Raw genomic sequence first — 15,211 nt, forward strand, 5'->3', positions numbered from 1 at the left:
TTGACATCAATGTCTGTTCTCTCCACCTCTTCAAAGAATATTGAGCCCCAAGCTTCTCTCCAATGTTTAACATGATTATTGTACAATAGCTGTTCGGGGAGGTATTTAGCGAACGGACCCAGCTGGATGTCAGTGAATCTGCACATTTTTGTAACAGTGTACTTAGATTGAAAATAGTTCACATATTTTCTTTTTTGTCTGTACTTGTGTGTGCGTCCACCACCCACCTTCACAGACACAGTATTCATAGTGCTAATGTAGGCAGAAGCACAATTATTCACAACCGGGCCATAATTTGCTTGGTCAGTTCAATAGTTAACTATGCTGCTCAATAGGGATGCAATTAACCTGCTTCTTTCTTTTCTTTTTTGGTGTCACACTCGCTGTTCACCTGGGTTCAGCGGTCATTTGTTGTTTTAAAGGGGGAGATGTTCTCACAAGCTTTCTGCAAACTTGGCCTCAGGCACCTGGTTTTTCATTTATTCCTTGGCGTTAAAGTTCCAGTGTGTAAGATTTAGAGGATCTATTGTCAGTATGAAATATAATATTCATAATAATTATGCTTTTAGTGCATAATTACATAAAATTGTTTGCAATCTGCAAAGTGGATGAAATACATTTCAGGTTTATTCCATCTACATCATTGCTAAATACAAAAAGACAAACAGTGAAGTGACTGCAAAGAATGTGGTGAGAATTAATATTATGAATTATGTTCAAATTCTCTGGAAGTTCACACAAATGTTCAACATTACAGTATGAATCACTGTACATTGACTAGACCGTGTGGTATATGTGAATAATGTGGGAATGGTAAAAGAGCCAATACAGAGCACATATTGTAGAGTATCAGGACTTAATAATCATACATTTAAGACTGCCAACCAAATAAAAAGTAACCTGATCCATCACCCTAAATCGTGAGGAGAAATAATGTTTATATTTAAAATGAAACATTCATGATGGATCACCAAGCTCAAATTTGCTGGGTGCAAACCTCCTGAGGGTATAACATGATCCTCCAGCACACAGTAAACAGTCAGCAGCTGGTTTAGCACAGCATTTTATTAAAATAAGTGCATCAAACATAGGACATTAACTTTCCATAATATATAATAATAATATAATATATAATTTTGTCTTATATAACATATATAAGACAAAATTCATCTAGTTTTTAAAGTAACAACACCCAGAATTTTGTTCCTAATTTTGGTCAATTTGAAACCGTAAATGAGAGGATTCATTAAGGGAGGTATGATAAGAAATTCTATTGCAACAAAGTTTTGAAGTGTTTGAGGTAAATCTTTTGAACTAAATCTCATATTCATTACATCGAAAAGTATTGTCACAAGAAAAGTGAGTAAGGAGGTTAAATGTGGCACACATGTTTGCATGAACTTTGCCCTGTTTTCTATTGAATTCACACATGTTTTAATGAGATACATGTAGGACCAAACTATGAAGAAGCCATGAAAGACATAAATGACTATTGTTATATAAGCAACTATGCTATTAATAGTAGTTTCAGCTGGGAAACAAGCAAGTTTAACAATAATCCAATTCACACAATAAAGCCTGGTTATATATGGGCTGCATAATTTGAATCTAGATGTTAGAAAAACATTTATACCCATCACGCAAAAAGGTGTCATCCAAGAGTAACACGCTAACTTGATGAGTCTTTGCTTTGACATGACAGAGTGGTACTCTAGTGGTCGACATATAGCCACATATCTGTCATATGCCATGACTGCAAGAATAGACAGATCACTGCAGGCAAATGAGTACATTACCTGAGCCTGAACAAGACATCCAGAATAAGAGATAACATGAACAGGAGAAAGCAGATCCCAGAGAAACTTGGGTTAGAAACCTGCTGTCCCATAAAGTCCATTCATGCAAAAAGTACATAGTAAAATATACATTGGTTCATGCAGGTTTTTGTCTGAGATTATGGTCACAATAACAGTAATATTTACCAACAAAATCAAACAGTAACACAGTAAAGTGACAAAGAACAGAGCACGTCGGTAGATCATTGTTTCATGTAAACCTGAAAGAAAAAATGTTGTTATAACTGAGACATTATCCATCATGGTGCGAAAACCTTTGTATTATTCTGTTTTTCCTTGTGTTGTAAAGCCTCATAGCCCCAGACTCTTTCCCCTCATCTCACTTATTTTTGATCCTGTCTTATTACAGCTGCTCACACACTGGGAATTAAATCAACCAATCAACGATCTCGAAGAGCTTTCAACTTCACCTATCAGCTTGCAATCTGTGAGCACTTTCCAAAAAAAAAAAATAATAATAATAATACCTGAAGGCAGTTGGGCAGGCGAAGTCTCCACCAACGCTTAACGTTTTTTTTTTTAACTTGTTCCAAACTGGAGTTCTCCATAGACCTAAAACAGGCAGGGCAGTTGCTAGGAATTCTGGGCCCCCTGAAAGAATTTCGGTGTGCGCCCCTCTACCCCATTCATTGTCACCTTCAATTTTCTTGTTTTTCAGTGTTCTTGACGGTGCCTGGTATAATACACCCAATTTGTTTCCTTTTTTACGATTAACGACTTAACAAGTCAGAATATTATTATGTAAATTATGTATTATTAGTTGTCTTATTCTCATTTCACTGATTTGCAACACGTTATTACACCTCTGATTGCAAATACATTTTCAATTAACCACTCAACAAATAGGTTGTGGGTATTTTATTGTATTTAACAATCAAGCACTGATATGCAAAAAAACAAAGTGTCCTGGCTCAAGATAGTCCACAGGGTGGAGCCCAAGGTAAATATGTAGCATTTAACTTAAATGTGCAAGTAAAACAAAGATTACATGGAACACGTTGTTGTACATGTTATGTTTCATGGAAAAACTGATGTGTAGTGATCAATCAATCGTGATCATTCAGAGGAAGTTTAGAGGCCATACTACAAAGAAAATCTGATTCACACAACTTTCTATAATCTCCAACATTGATTTTTCAAGTTGCTGTTTTGGTCATATTTTCAGAGGACCTATGATAAATTCAATATTGAACCAAACTTCATGAATGTTTTTTGTGACAAAGCAGTATTTGTTCCACTCATTCAATCACAGAAAAATGAGAGTTGTAGAATTAATTGTAACTCAAGACTGTCATGATATAGATGTTCTTGACAAGTGAATGTATAATTTTGACCACGACTGCATATCTAAAGACTGACACCTCCACTCTGTCACAACTGTATGTTGCCTGCATAACACAAAAAAAACCGGGCTGTATCTTTCAAGTTTATAGATTTCACTTACTGCCACCTGATTGTTCAATAGGCTTGGTGAAATTTGGGTATTTAATGTTACTGTACTTCTATTAAAGGTTAATGAAAATGTAACAATGTCTATTCTTATACATAACTTGAAGCAAAGCATTTCTGGCTTGACTTTTTACCACATATAAATTGAATTCTCAAACCACTAAGTGTTTGTCTGTGAATCATATTTCTACAGTGCTTTGTCCAAACTTGATCATTCAGTGGACAGATAGGTCTTCAGTTCTGAAGTCACTGTAGACACCCCAAAGATGCTTCTTTTAACATAGTGTAGGGCCTATCTTATTTACAGTAGCCAAAATGCATAATATATGACTAGTCTGTTGAAACTGATAAAGTTAGTAATGTATGGCCCTAAAGTTGTTTTTAAATGGTTGTAACAATTAAATTACTATTTAAGAAAAAAGAATGCGGTTATTGACAAAAATGACAATCCTTTTTAGGATACATGTGCATCTTATGTTTTAGTATATCAACTGACATTTTATGTTTGTGCTTTTTTTTTATTTGGAAACCTGTGCCTAATCGGATGATGTGACTGTCTTGTTGATGGTGAAATTAAGTGATATTACAAAAGAAAATAATTGCAGATATGGTTTTAGTTTTCTGTAGTTTATTAGAAAGTACAGACCTATAATTGTTACATGCATGCTACAGTGACATCACATATAACTCCAGCACAACAGCCACCATGTTATTAGGCAGAGCATATCTAAAGTGCATTAGTAAAAGGACTAAGTTTCCGTAATATTCAAGACAAAAATGATTTGTTTTTAAACTTTAAAACACCCATAATTCTGTTCCTAATTTTGGTCAATTTGAAACCGTAAATGAGAGGATTCATTAAGGGAGGTATGACTAGAAATTCTATTCCGACAAAGTTTTGAAAGGCTTGAGGTAAATCTTTTGAACTAAATCTCATATTTATTACATCAAAAAGGATAGTTACAAGAAAAATGAGCAAGGAGGTTAAATGTGGCACACATGTTTGCATGAACTTTGCCCTGTTTTCTATTGAATTCACACATGTTTTAATGAGATACATGTAGGACCAAACTATAAAGAGGCCATGAAAAATATAAATTATTATTATTATGTGAGCAACTATGCTATTAAAGGTAGTTTCAGCTGGAAAACAAGCAAGTTTAACAATAATCCAATTCACACAGAAGAGTTTAGCAATATATGGGCTGCATAACTTCAATCTAGATGTCAGAAAAACATTAATGCCCATCATGCAAAAAGGTGTCATCCAAGAGTAACACACTAACTTAATGAGTCTTTGCTTTGACATGACAGAGTGGTACTCCAGTGGTCGACATATAGCCACATATCTGTCATATGCCATGACTGAGAGAATAAACAGATCACTGCAGGCAAATGAGTACATTACCTGAGCCTGAACAAGACATCCAGAATAAGAGATAACATGAACAGGAGAAAGCAGATCCCAGAGAAACTTGGGGTAGAAACCTGCTGTCCCATAAAGTGAATTCATGCAAACAGCACACAGTAGAATATACATTGGTTCATGCAGGTTTTTATCTGAGATTATGGTCACAATAAGAGTAATATTTACCAACAAAATCAAACAGTAACACAGTAAAGTGACAAAGAACAGAGCACGTCGGTAGATCATCGTTTCATGTAAACCTGAAAGAAAAAATGTTGTTATAACTGAGACATTATCCATCATGGTGAGAAAACCTTTGTATTATTGTATTTTTCCTTGTGTTGTAAAGCCTCATAGCCCCAGACTCTTTCCCCTCATCTCACTTATTTTTGATCCTGTCTTATTACAGCTGCTCACACACTGGGAATTAAATCAACCAATCAACGGTCTTGAAGAGCTTTCAACTTCAAGAATCAGCTTGCAATCTGCGAGCACTTTACAAAAAATAAATCAATAAAATAATACCTGAAGGCAGTTGGGCAGGCAAAGTCTCCACCAAAGTTTAATGTTATTTTTTAGCTTGTTCCAAACTGGAGTTCCCCACAGACCTTAAACAAGACCAGAACCCACCCAGTACCGGCGCCTTTCAGAGATTGTTTTAGTGCTGTCCTCCTTAAGCCAACCAAAAGCCACACAGCTACACTTAAAGGAAAACTACCGTTTTTTACAACCTGGACCTTATTTCTAGCATAAAATATTATCATTTACTCACCCAGATAACTTTGGTGTCATTTGAAGTTGTTCGGACGAAATTAGATCCAGTGTAGCGCCGGTATATCCATATAATGCGAGTGACGGGGCACCGAAACACAGCCTCTATATAACGCATTATCTGCCCAAAACTAGTTCATTTCACCAATATTTTGTTACGATATGCTAGTGCCATTCCCCTCTGAGTCCGGGCTTGTCTGTTATCAACATCCGGGGTCAAACTAGCAGTAGCAGCTACAGGTAAACAAGCCGGCTGTCGCGGGTGCGCGCGCAGCTCAGAGATGACATCTTCCAGGTCAGAGGTAGTAGGTCAACCTACAGACCCCGGTTGTTGATAACAGACAAGCCCGGACTCAGAGAGGAATAGCACTAGCGTATCGTAACAAAATATTGGTGAAATGAACTAGTTTCGCGGCAGATAATGCTCATAGAGGCTGCGCTTCGGTGCCCGGATCACTCGCATTATATGGATATACGTGGCGCTCCACTGGATCTAATTTCGTCCGAACGACGCCAAATGACACCAAAGTTATCTGGGTGAGTAAAGCATCGTATCTTATGCTAGAAATAAGGTCCAGGTTGTAAAAAACGGTAGTTATCCTTTAAGTTTCTGAATATTTCCACTGTCAATGGAAATCTTTTCTGTGAACTAAAAGGCTGCTTACGTCTGTATGAAAGGTCAAAACACGTAAACCAAAGCTCTAAGCTGAACATATACTTGCTTTTAACGCATTCAGGTATGCATGAGGGTATATAGGGTACATGGTATATAGGCATATACAGTATGTGAACAAGTACGTTCACCACACAGCCCATTGTCTAAGCCAACATATTGTTCAACAGTAAGTAGAGTCCTGGTCAAAAGTTTACATACACTTGTAAAGAACATGTATATCATTGCAGTCTTGAGTTCAAATGATTTCTGTTTAGACTTTCCCATTGTAGTGTTTGTGGTTGAGTCTAGTGGGTGTATCAAACAAGCCCTACTAGAATGGGCCCAGACAAGCCACAAGTTGTTATCAATTGTAATCACTCAGAACAAGTTTAGAGGCCATACTACAAAGAAAATCTGATTTACACAACTGTCTATAATCACAAACATTGATCGTTCAACTTGCTGTATGTATATTTTTGGTCATATTTTCAGAAGACCTATAATAAATTCAATATTGAACCAAACTGTTATGATCCCAGCCTTTTATGTTGTCCCGCAACAAACTTAATGAATGTTTTTTGTGACAAAGCAGTATGTGTTCCACTCATTCAATCACAGAAAAATGAGAGTTGTAGAATTAATTGTAACTCATTACTGTCATGACATACAAGTGAATGTAAACTTTAGACCACAACTGTGTATCTAAAGGCTGACACCTCCATTCTGTCAAGTGTATGTTGCCTGCGTAACAAAAAAGCAAGGTTGTATCTTTCAAATTTCATAAATTTCACTCTTTGACACCTGATTTTTCAGTAGGCTTGGTGACATTTGGGGTAGTTGCAGTCAGCGTAGACGCCCCAAAGATGTTCTTTTAACATAGTTTAGGGCTTACTTTTTTTACAGTGGCCAAGCTGCATAATTTATGATCGGTCTGTTGAAAGTTAGTATGTAATGTATGGCCCTAAAGTTGTTTTTAAATTGTTGTAACAACTAAAATACCATTTTTAAAAAGCACAGGAGTTATGAAAAAAACATTTATGTTTTCCACTACGTTGTTATTTGGAAAAGTGTGCCTAATCCGATGAAGTGATTGCCACATTGACAGTGAAACTTCCCAGCTAATAATACTTGAGAGAATACTGGATAATGCAGATAGTGTTTTAGGTTCATGAAGTTTATTAGATAGTACAGGCCTATAATGGTTACAGTATAATATGCATGGATGTTACAGTGAAGTAAGCTTTTTTTCAGGTAAGTCACAATTCATTTAACAGTTAGAAAACTACCTTAACATCAGATTTCAACAAAAAATGTGAAACACGCACCATTATGTGACAAGTGAACACAGAATAAAAGCAGTCACAATGAAAATGTAAACCAGAGGTCGACATACAGCCACATATCTGTCATATACCATTGGAGCTCAGATAGAAAAGTCACTGCAAGCTGTTGACTGTATTATAAAACCCTGAAGCACACATCCAGCATAAGAAATAACATAAGATGAAAGGAATTTAGGATTTTAAAAAAAAACGTATATATGGGGCTGTTGAGGTTTTTGAAGGTGAACACAGAAAAAGAGAGCATGTGTAACCAACAATTGTTAAAGCAGATTAATATACCATGTAAGATGAAGACATCACTGTGATATCCTCCATTAACAACAATTACCCTTGTCAATTGTTTCAACTAACAATGAATATGTTGACAATTAAATATACTTGCCATCACATTTAAATGTTTAAATTTAAACACAGCACTGATTTATTTCTCAATTTTGATGTTTTAGTCTGAGGGCTGACTTCTAATATGAAAAGTCAGGTGATGACGCTATGCATCGTTCCTTTTAATACAAACTAAATTCACAATTTTGTTTCGGACTTTGGTGAGTTTGAATCCATATACAAGTGGATTCACAAGTGGAGGAATAAGTAGAAATTCCATCGCCATGAAATTATGGAGGTCTTGAGATGAATCAAGTGGTCCAAATCTCATGTACAGTACATCTAAAAGCACAGTTATTGAATGAACGACCAGAGAGATTAAGTGTGGCAAGCATGTCTGCATAAACTTCCTCCAGTCCTCTTTGGAAGATGTGCATGTTTTTATCAGATACATGTAAGTCCAAAAAATAAACACAAAATGCCCAAAGTAAAACACAATATTTACATATGCGACTACAGCATTTGCTTTGGGTGGGGAGCAAGCAAGAGTGACTATCATCCAGTTTACACAGTAGATCCTTTTTATGTGTGAGCCACATAACCTTGATCCTAGCAATGTTGCTGTGTTCATAAACATACAATAAATAGGTAAAAGCCAGGACAAAAACACAAAGATGGAGACTCTCTGTCTCGTCATAACTGAATGGTAAACCAGAGGTCGACATATAGCCACATATCTGTCATATGCCATCAAAGCGAGGATAGAAAAGTCACAGCAAGAGGATGAGTGTATTACAAAACCCTGCAACATGCATCCAGCATATGAAATTACATGAGATGACAGAAGATCCATTAGGAATTTTGGGTAAAAACCAACAGTACCGTACAGTGCGTTGATGCATAGATTACACAGAAAGATATACATGGGCTCATGGAGGCTTTTATCCACAATTATGGCAACAATCAAAAAAACATTTGCAAAAACAATCAATGAATACCACAGTAAAATAAGCAAGAAGAGGATAATTCTTTGTTCTAATGTAAAATTTAAACCTGAAAGAGTAAACAGCGTGACAGTTGAGACATTTTCCATCATCTGTAAATTTACTCAATTTCAAAAGATAACCAGTTTCAGAACATGTAATTACCCATGACATCAGCTACCACAGTGTTGGAGGAGAGCTGCACATCATTCTGCTCTGTGTGACCGTGGCTTCTCCTTACTTAATTCCCGGTAGTGAATCCTTTTTATGAGCACAGGGAGAGTGCCTCGGGATGCAAGTCAGGCCAATCACTGAGATGTTGAAGCTGTCATTGGTGGGACCAAAGATTCAGGAAATTTTATTGGCCTGGACTTTCGGCCAGAAAAACAAGAATTAAAATAATTTGCACTGACAGCAAATATGTTCTGAAGGAAACAAATTCTGAGAGGATTAAGTTTTTTATTTATGTATCTGGGAAATGTTCTCAACAATGTATCTGGCAACTAGCAAAAATGTGTCAGTAAATTGTTCATAACATTAATTCCACATTAAAATGTCCACAAATATTCAGACCTTTGTAATATATTTTGGTGAGTTGTGTACTTACCATTAACACGTGTACTTATGTTTGGACCCACAGATGAAGTCGTTCATTGTGGATTTCAAAATGGACTCTGAACTGAACTCAGTTTCCCAGAATTCCCCACTCTTCACACCTCGGTGTAAATTTAGCTTTGAGCTACTTTTGGTCAGGGTGACAGACCCCCCTCTGACCAGATAGTTAATACTCCAGCTGCTTCTTTTGTTCTGGCTGTTCTCCACCTCGTTCCCTGAACTCTCTTCTCCTTAATTCTTCTGGGCCTAACAGGTGCTGAGAGCAGTGTTGGCAAGTCCGCTTGTTATAAGCGACTTTGGGCTTGTTTTTCTGTAAAGTCACTTGCAAATATCGTCAGTCGCGGGTTGCGGGTTTCTGGTTTCTGGGCTTGTTTTCTAAAGTGTAGTTGTTTATTTGGGCTTGCTTTGCTCCCTGTATGAACCCCTCTTGATTCTCTCCCAGTTCTCCACAATAAAGCGAAACACGAACGCGATAGTTAGTTAGTCGCCTGTTGGGCTTCGCTTTTTTTGGGCTTGTTTCCATAGAGCTGGTTGCTTGTTTCTCTCGCGAGATCTGTCAACACTGGCTGAGAGTTGCCAGCTGCATTTCCAGCAGGCCCAAAGAACTTCTCACAGCGCGGGGTCCTGCTAGTATTTCAGCTTAGTTAGCAGTAGCAGATGCGACGCAAAGCACAGGACTTTTAACTCTGATTGATGTAGTGCTCATGTGTTCAATCTAAGTGTTTGTTCACTGTTAGGGTGTTATGGTGATCTCAGGTCAGGTTATTGGTAGCTTACTTTGCTACATGGCTAATTTGACGTTAGTTGAATTATGCTTCACACAGACTCAGGGTCTTTGCATGCAACTAACCATCTTCTCTAACTTGGCGTCACGTGACACACAAACACACACACACACACACACACACACTCCTTCAGCCTGGAGCATATCACATCCACATGTGATATCAGTGAGCACATGATGTGAGCACCACCATTGTTTCTTTGCTCTCTCCTAGCAGTGAAACAAGTGGGGATCCACCATCTAGTCCTCGATCAGCCATCTCGTAGTCCCTTGTGATCAGCCATTTAGTTTGAAGTCTTCCTTTGTCCTTGCCGTGCGGCATGGTAATTTGAACCCTAGCCACCATTTTGCTTTTGTTCTTCCAGACACACAGACACACACACACACACACACACACACACACACGCGTTACAAATCAGATCGGAGCATATTAAGCACACAGTACGCAACTCATTAGGGGAGCACTCGCTATGTGGGGGCGGGCATTCATGAGTACATCAGGGGGTCATGGTAGAAAGCAAAACATGCTATTAATTCCACATTAACGCAAAGAACTCAATCATAATTCTAAATTTGTCTTCCTCGTACACAGAGATTCACTGTCAGTCCTTGTTACTGAAGTAATCCCACAAAGTAACCAAAAAGTTTTTTTTATATGTTTTACAAGTTAGTGGAGTTTTTTTTAATTCATCAACAGGAAAAAAAATACAATGGTATCATTGTTAAAATACATCTCTACAAATGCAGTTATTTACAAAGTAAACGAACATTCATCCCCTTCACTATGAAATGCATCACTACCTCAGCCAGGTGTGTAAATGAGAGATTTTAAAGTAATGATGAATGAACTCTAGATAACTAGAACTAGATAAGACCACTTACTTACAGAAACAGCACAGGCTAATTATGTTACTGTGATTATTTCTAATGCTTCATTTGTTTGTCAGATTTTGAGCATGATAACATTCTTAAAATAAGTTTTCTGATTTCTGGTAGCTTCAGGCCGTACACGAGAGGATTCACAATGGGAGGAATCACAACAAACTCGAGTGACAAAATAGCAGCTAGGAATGGATTCAGATCCTCAAGATCAATTCTGCTGAGAGCAACATCACAAAACACAGTGATGGAATAATTGATAAATGTAATAACGTGTGGCAGACAGCTTTGTATGACTTTGCTCCTGAATTCTGAGGAGCGTTTCCTACAGACAAGATAAATGCGTGCATATGTATACAAGACAAAAGCCAGGGGCAGAAAGACAGTGCTTACGGACACTAACATGCCAACAAGGTTATTAATCACAGTGGAGACACATGACAGTTTTACAACAGACCAGTTGGCACAGAATATCTTTGCTATCTTATTGCCACACAGTGGAAGTCTGGAGGCCAGATAAACACAGGATGCAACAGAAAAGGCTGGAAAGATCCACGCAAAGGCGACCAGCTTAGAGACCAGCTTGGAAGTTACTTTGTTGTGGTAATGTAGAGGGTGACACACAGCTACATACCGATCATATGCCATAATGCCTAAGAGGGTGAGCTCATAGGATGCATAGGTATAAATGACATAGATCTGAAATAAACAAGCTGATCGTGGGATCAAATGACTGTCAGACAGAAGGTCTTTGAAAAATCTGAAGAAGAAGCCAGCAGAGCCCCACAGAGAGTTAATAGAAAGACACATAATGAAAATATACATGGGCTCATGCAAAGTTTTCTCTTGTGATATTACCAATATTATGACAAGATTAGCTGAGATAATTAAAGCATACAACAGCAAACACAAGACAAATGTTGGGTAGCGGTAGTTGCCTATGTTAATAAACATGGTGAGGTTAAAATAAGGTGGATAAGTAGTGTTTTCCATTTACCCCATAGACAGTAGAAGAGATAACTTTACGAATAAAGACAATTCTATTTGTGGATCCTGTTAACAGATATGTGTTAACATGAATTGAGGCAGTGACAGGTATTTGGAGAGCAAGAGAGAGAGCAGAGATTTCCAAAGAGACAAATGACACAAGAGGATTACAAGTAAGTAGGAAACATGCAATCATTACAAGACATCAACAACATCAACAATAAGCCTTGTTAGAATGTCAGTTATATTTACTGTCAGTGGGTTTTACCAGTCCGTCATGCTCCTCATGCCGTCTGTTTGTGGTCTGTGGTGGGGCAGGTAACCCCTGTAGTTTAACAGGAGGAGCTGAAAGCCTCGTTATCTTGTCACACACAATTATGTCATCGCAGTCATCACTCTATGGAATCTAGGATAGAGAACCTCAATGTGCAAAACACAAATGCAAATGCAGATAAATTATCAATGACAACATCAGGCCAAAGTTGAAGTCCCATGTTGACAAGTGACTATATTCCACCTGTGCTAGAAATACGGACAATGTACAGTTGAGGGAGTGTATTGCCAAAGGAAAAGGCTGTTTAAAGGAATAGTTCACTCTAGAACGAAATTCAGTCATTATCAACTCACCCTCATGCTAATGAGAAGTCCGGTGTAGTTTCTTATTCCTCAAAGTGCAGCTGGAGACCTGCGGGGGTACCCTCCTGCAGCAAAAATCCATATAACGGGCGTCAATGTGCCCGAGAGGAAAAGGTCCATAAAACTACACAAAACTTTGTAATAGTCCTTCATGCTGCTCGTCCGCTGCAATCCAAGTGTCCTGAAGTGGCGACATCCAGAGTTTACTCGAAACGACGTCATTTAGTACATTTTTACAGCCTAAAGGGTCACTATACTATAATTGTTCCCGTGGTAAATACTGATGTGTATCTATCGCTTGCACGCGGGAGCGTGCCTCCAGGCAAATATAGTATAGTGACCCTTTAGGCTGTAAAAATGTACTAAACAACGTTGTTTCGAGTAAACTCTGGATGTCGCCACTTCATGACACTTGGATTGCGGCGAACGAGCTGTATGGAGGAATATTACAAAGTTTTTGTGTTGTTTTATGGAACTTTTTGTCTCGGGCACCATTTACGTCCGTTATATGGATTATTGCTGCCAGAGGGTACCCCCGCGGGTCTCCAGCTGCACTTTGAGGAATAGGAAACTACACCGGACTTCTCATCAGCATGAGGGTGAGTCGAAAATGACTGAATTTCATTCTAGAGTGAACTATTCCTTTAATAGTAACGTAAAGTGCCAAAAATGTTAAAAACATAGCATACACTTTAACTGATATATGTATTTTAGGTAGGACTTCAGGCTACAATATGTCTTGCTGCTGGTCCGGTTTCAGCAGTGCAAAGCGCTGCTTTCTGCCAACGCTGCTCACTGCTTCTCCACAGTGGCAGTGAGATGACGGTCATCTAATGCAGGTAACACACTGATGAGGGATAATTACATCATATAACTCCACATCAAAAGACCCGGGCTATCACTTTACGACTGAATGAAGTCAGGTCAATAACCTCAGAGTTTTGTCAGAAACTTTGACCGCACAAGTTGAAAACCTGAAGCTGCCATGAAGAGGGTCATGCCGGTGATTGCACTAGTGAGGGAGTTGTGTTAATACTTGACCCAGGGGAGACAACATATTTCTTGGGTTTTCTGCCAAAATATCTGATCTTGCAGTAATATCAGCTTGTTGTGACTACAGCGTTATTAAACTTTTTTATGATTGTGTTGGCACTGGATACAATTGCTTAAAGATATAATATGTAACATTCACTCCACATTAAAATGTCCACAAACGTTGAGACCTTTGTGATATATTTTGTTGAGTTGTGTACTTACATGTTCCAACCCAGAGAAATCCATCATTTCATTCAAGATAATGGTGCGTTACATTTGGTCGCCTGTCGCTCATACTAAGCTTTAATACATTACTTTGTCTTTGAACCTAATTTCTACCTGAGTCACGTCAGACAGATTTTCCCTGGCGATGGTGGTTGCTTAACAGTGAAGACAACTCCTATAGGGGCGCCCCCTCCCTATGCAGAGGGGCACCCCCAGTTATTTGAAATAGGGGGGCCAAAAGGGGCTTTTTCATTTATTTATTTACTGTAAATAAATAGTGCCTAATGTTGTAAATCAGATTGGACCATATTACGCATACAGTATCCAACTCATTAGGGGAGGGGGAGGGGGGGCTCGCGAACGAGGCGGTGCACTCGCTATGTGGGGGCGGGCATTCATGAGTACATCAGGGGGTCATGGTACAAAGCAAAACATGCTATTAATTCCACATTCACACATAGAACTCAGTCATAATTCCCATTTCTCTTCCTCATTCACAGAGATTCACTGTCAGTCCTTGTTACTAAAGTAACCCCACTTGGAGTCAGGCTGTGTACTCATGTATAATACTTAAATAACTCATGTACCAGCGTTACTTGTACAGTGTTTTCACCATTTGTAGTCATCATTTATTCTTCAGACACAGTCAGTTTTCTACTTGTTTTTATGTCCCTAGTTTGCCGAAGGAGTTTAGTGAATGCTTGCACAAGAGTAGCAAGTGTGCTTCCCTTTGTAATTTATGCTGGGGGAGATGCTGTACTTCATCAGTGTCATTGCCCTGAAAGAAATGGCCCAGAAGCATTCAATAAATTCTCCGTAATTATACCAGAACTACTCTTTTAAACATAAAGGGCTCTATTTTCCTGGTCCCATTGTCTTTGAACATCACTCTGGCTGTCTTTTAAGAAACAAAGCCTTAAAATTTGTGTTCAGAATAGACATCATACAGATGAAACCAGGTCAGTTTCTAGAACAGAAACACCACATGCTATCAGAAAGATTAGAATAAAAACTGTGATACAGCAGAATTCAAATTTATTTAATTATTAATGCATTCTTAACAAAGTTGACACAACTCTTATTTTTTGCATGCAAAGTGACACAATCTACCAATGCAAAAAGTGTCCCGAAGTGAACCTCATAAAATGAATAATCCTGAGATCCTTTTTGTCATAAACTCTTAGTCTGTCATTCTAGATTGCCAGAAAAATATTGCAGTTTTTTTTTTTTTTTTTTATGTTTTCCAACAATGAATACAGTGGGA

At 38.1% G+C, this 15,211-nt stretch overlaps 2 protein-coding genes and 1 pseudogene across 3 annotated transcripts; all 3 read right to left on the reverse strand.

Annotated features, from left to right (window-relative positions):
* Window positions 1–1,166: 1,166 nt before the first annotated feature.
* Window positions 1,167–2,099, reverse strand: LOC311262889 (olfactory receptor 4B13-like; annotated as a pseudogene). The gene has a single exon. The product of its transcript is annotated as an olfactory receptor 4B13-like (transcript).
* A 1,972-nt stretch (window positions 2,100–4,071) lies between these two features.
* LOC311262890 (olfactory receptor 5F1-like) lies at window positions 4,072–8,955 on the reverse strand (the record flags this gene model as incomplete). The annotated part of the gene is made up of 4 exons (XM_084362639.1): window positions 4,072–4,231; window positions 4,592–4,713; window positions 8,600–8,856; window positions 8,952–8,955. The coding sequence occupies 4 exons, from the start codon at window positions 8,953–8,955 to the stop codon at window positions 4,072–4,074; spliced, it is 543 nt and encodes a 180-aa protein (XP_084218765.1).
* Window positions 8,956–11,109: 2,154 nt separating this feature from the next.
* Window positions 11,110–12,057, reverse strand: LOC311262892 (olfactory receptor 6N2-like; the record flags this gene model as incomplete). The annotated part of the gene is made up of 1 exon (XM_084362641.1): window positions 11,110–12,057. The coding sequence occupies one exon, from the start codon at window positions 12,055–12,057 to the stop codon at window positions 11,110–11,112; it is 948 nt and encodes a 315-aa protein (XP_084218767.1).
* Between the last annotated feature and the right edge of the window lie 3,154 nt (window positions 12,058–15,211).

This window comes from Pagrus pagrus (assembly GCF_965226575.1).
Source record: "Pagrus pagrus genome assembly, chromosome: 9".
NCBI lineage: Eukaryota > Metazoa > Chordata > Actinopteri > Spariformes > Sparidae > Pagrus > Pagrus pagrus.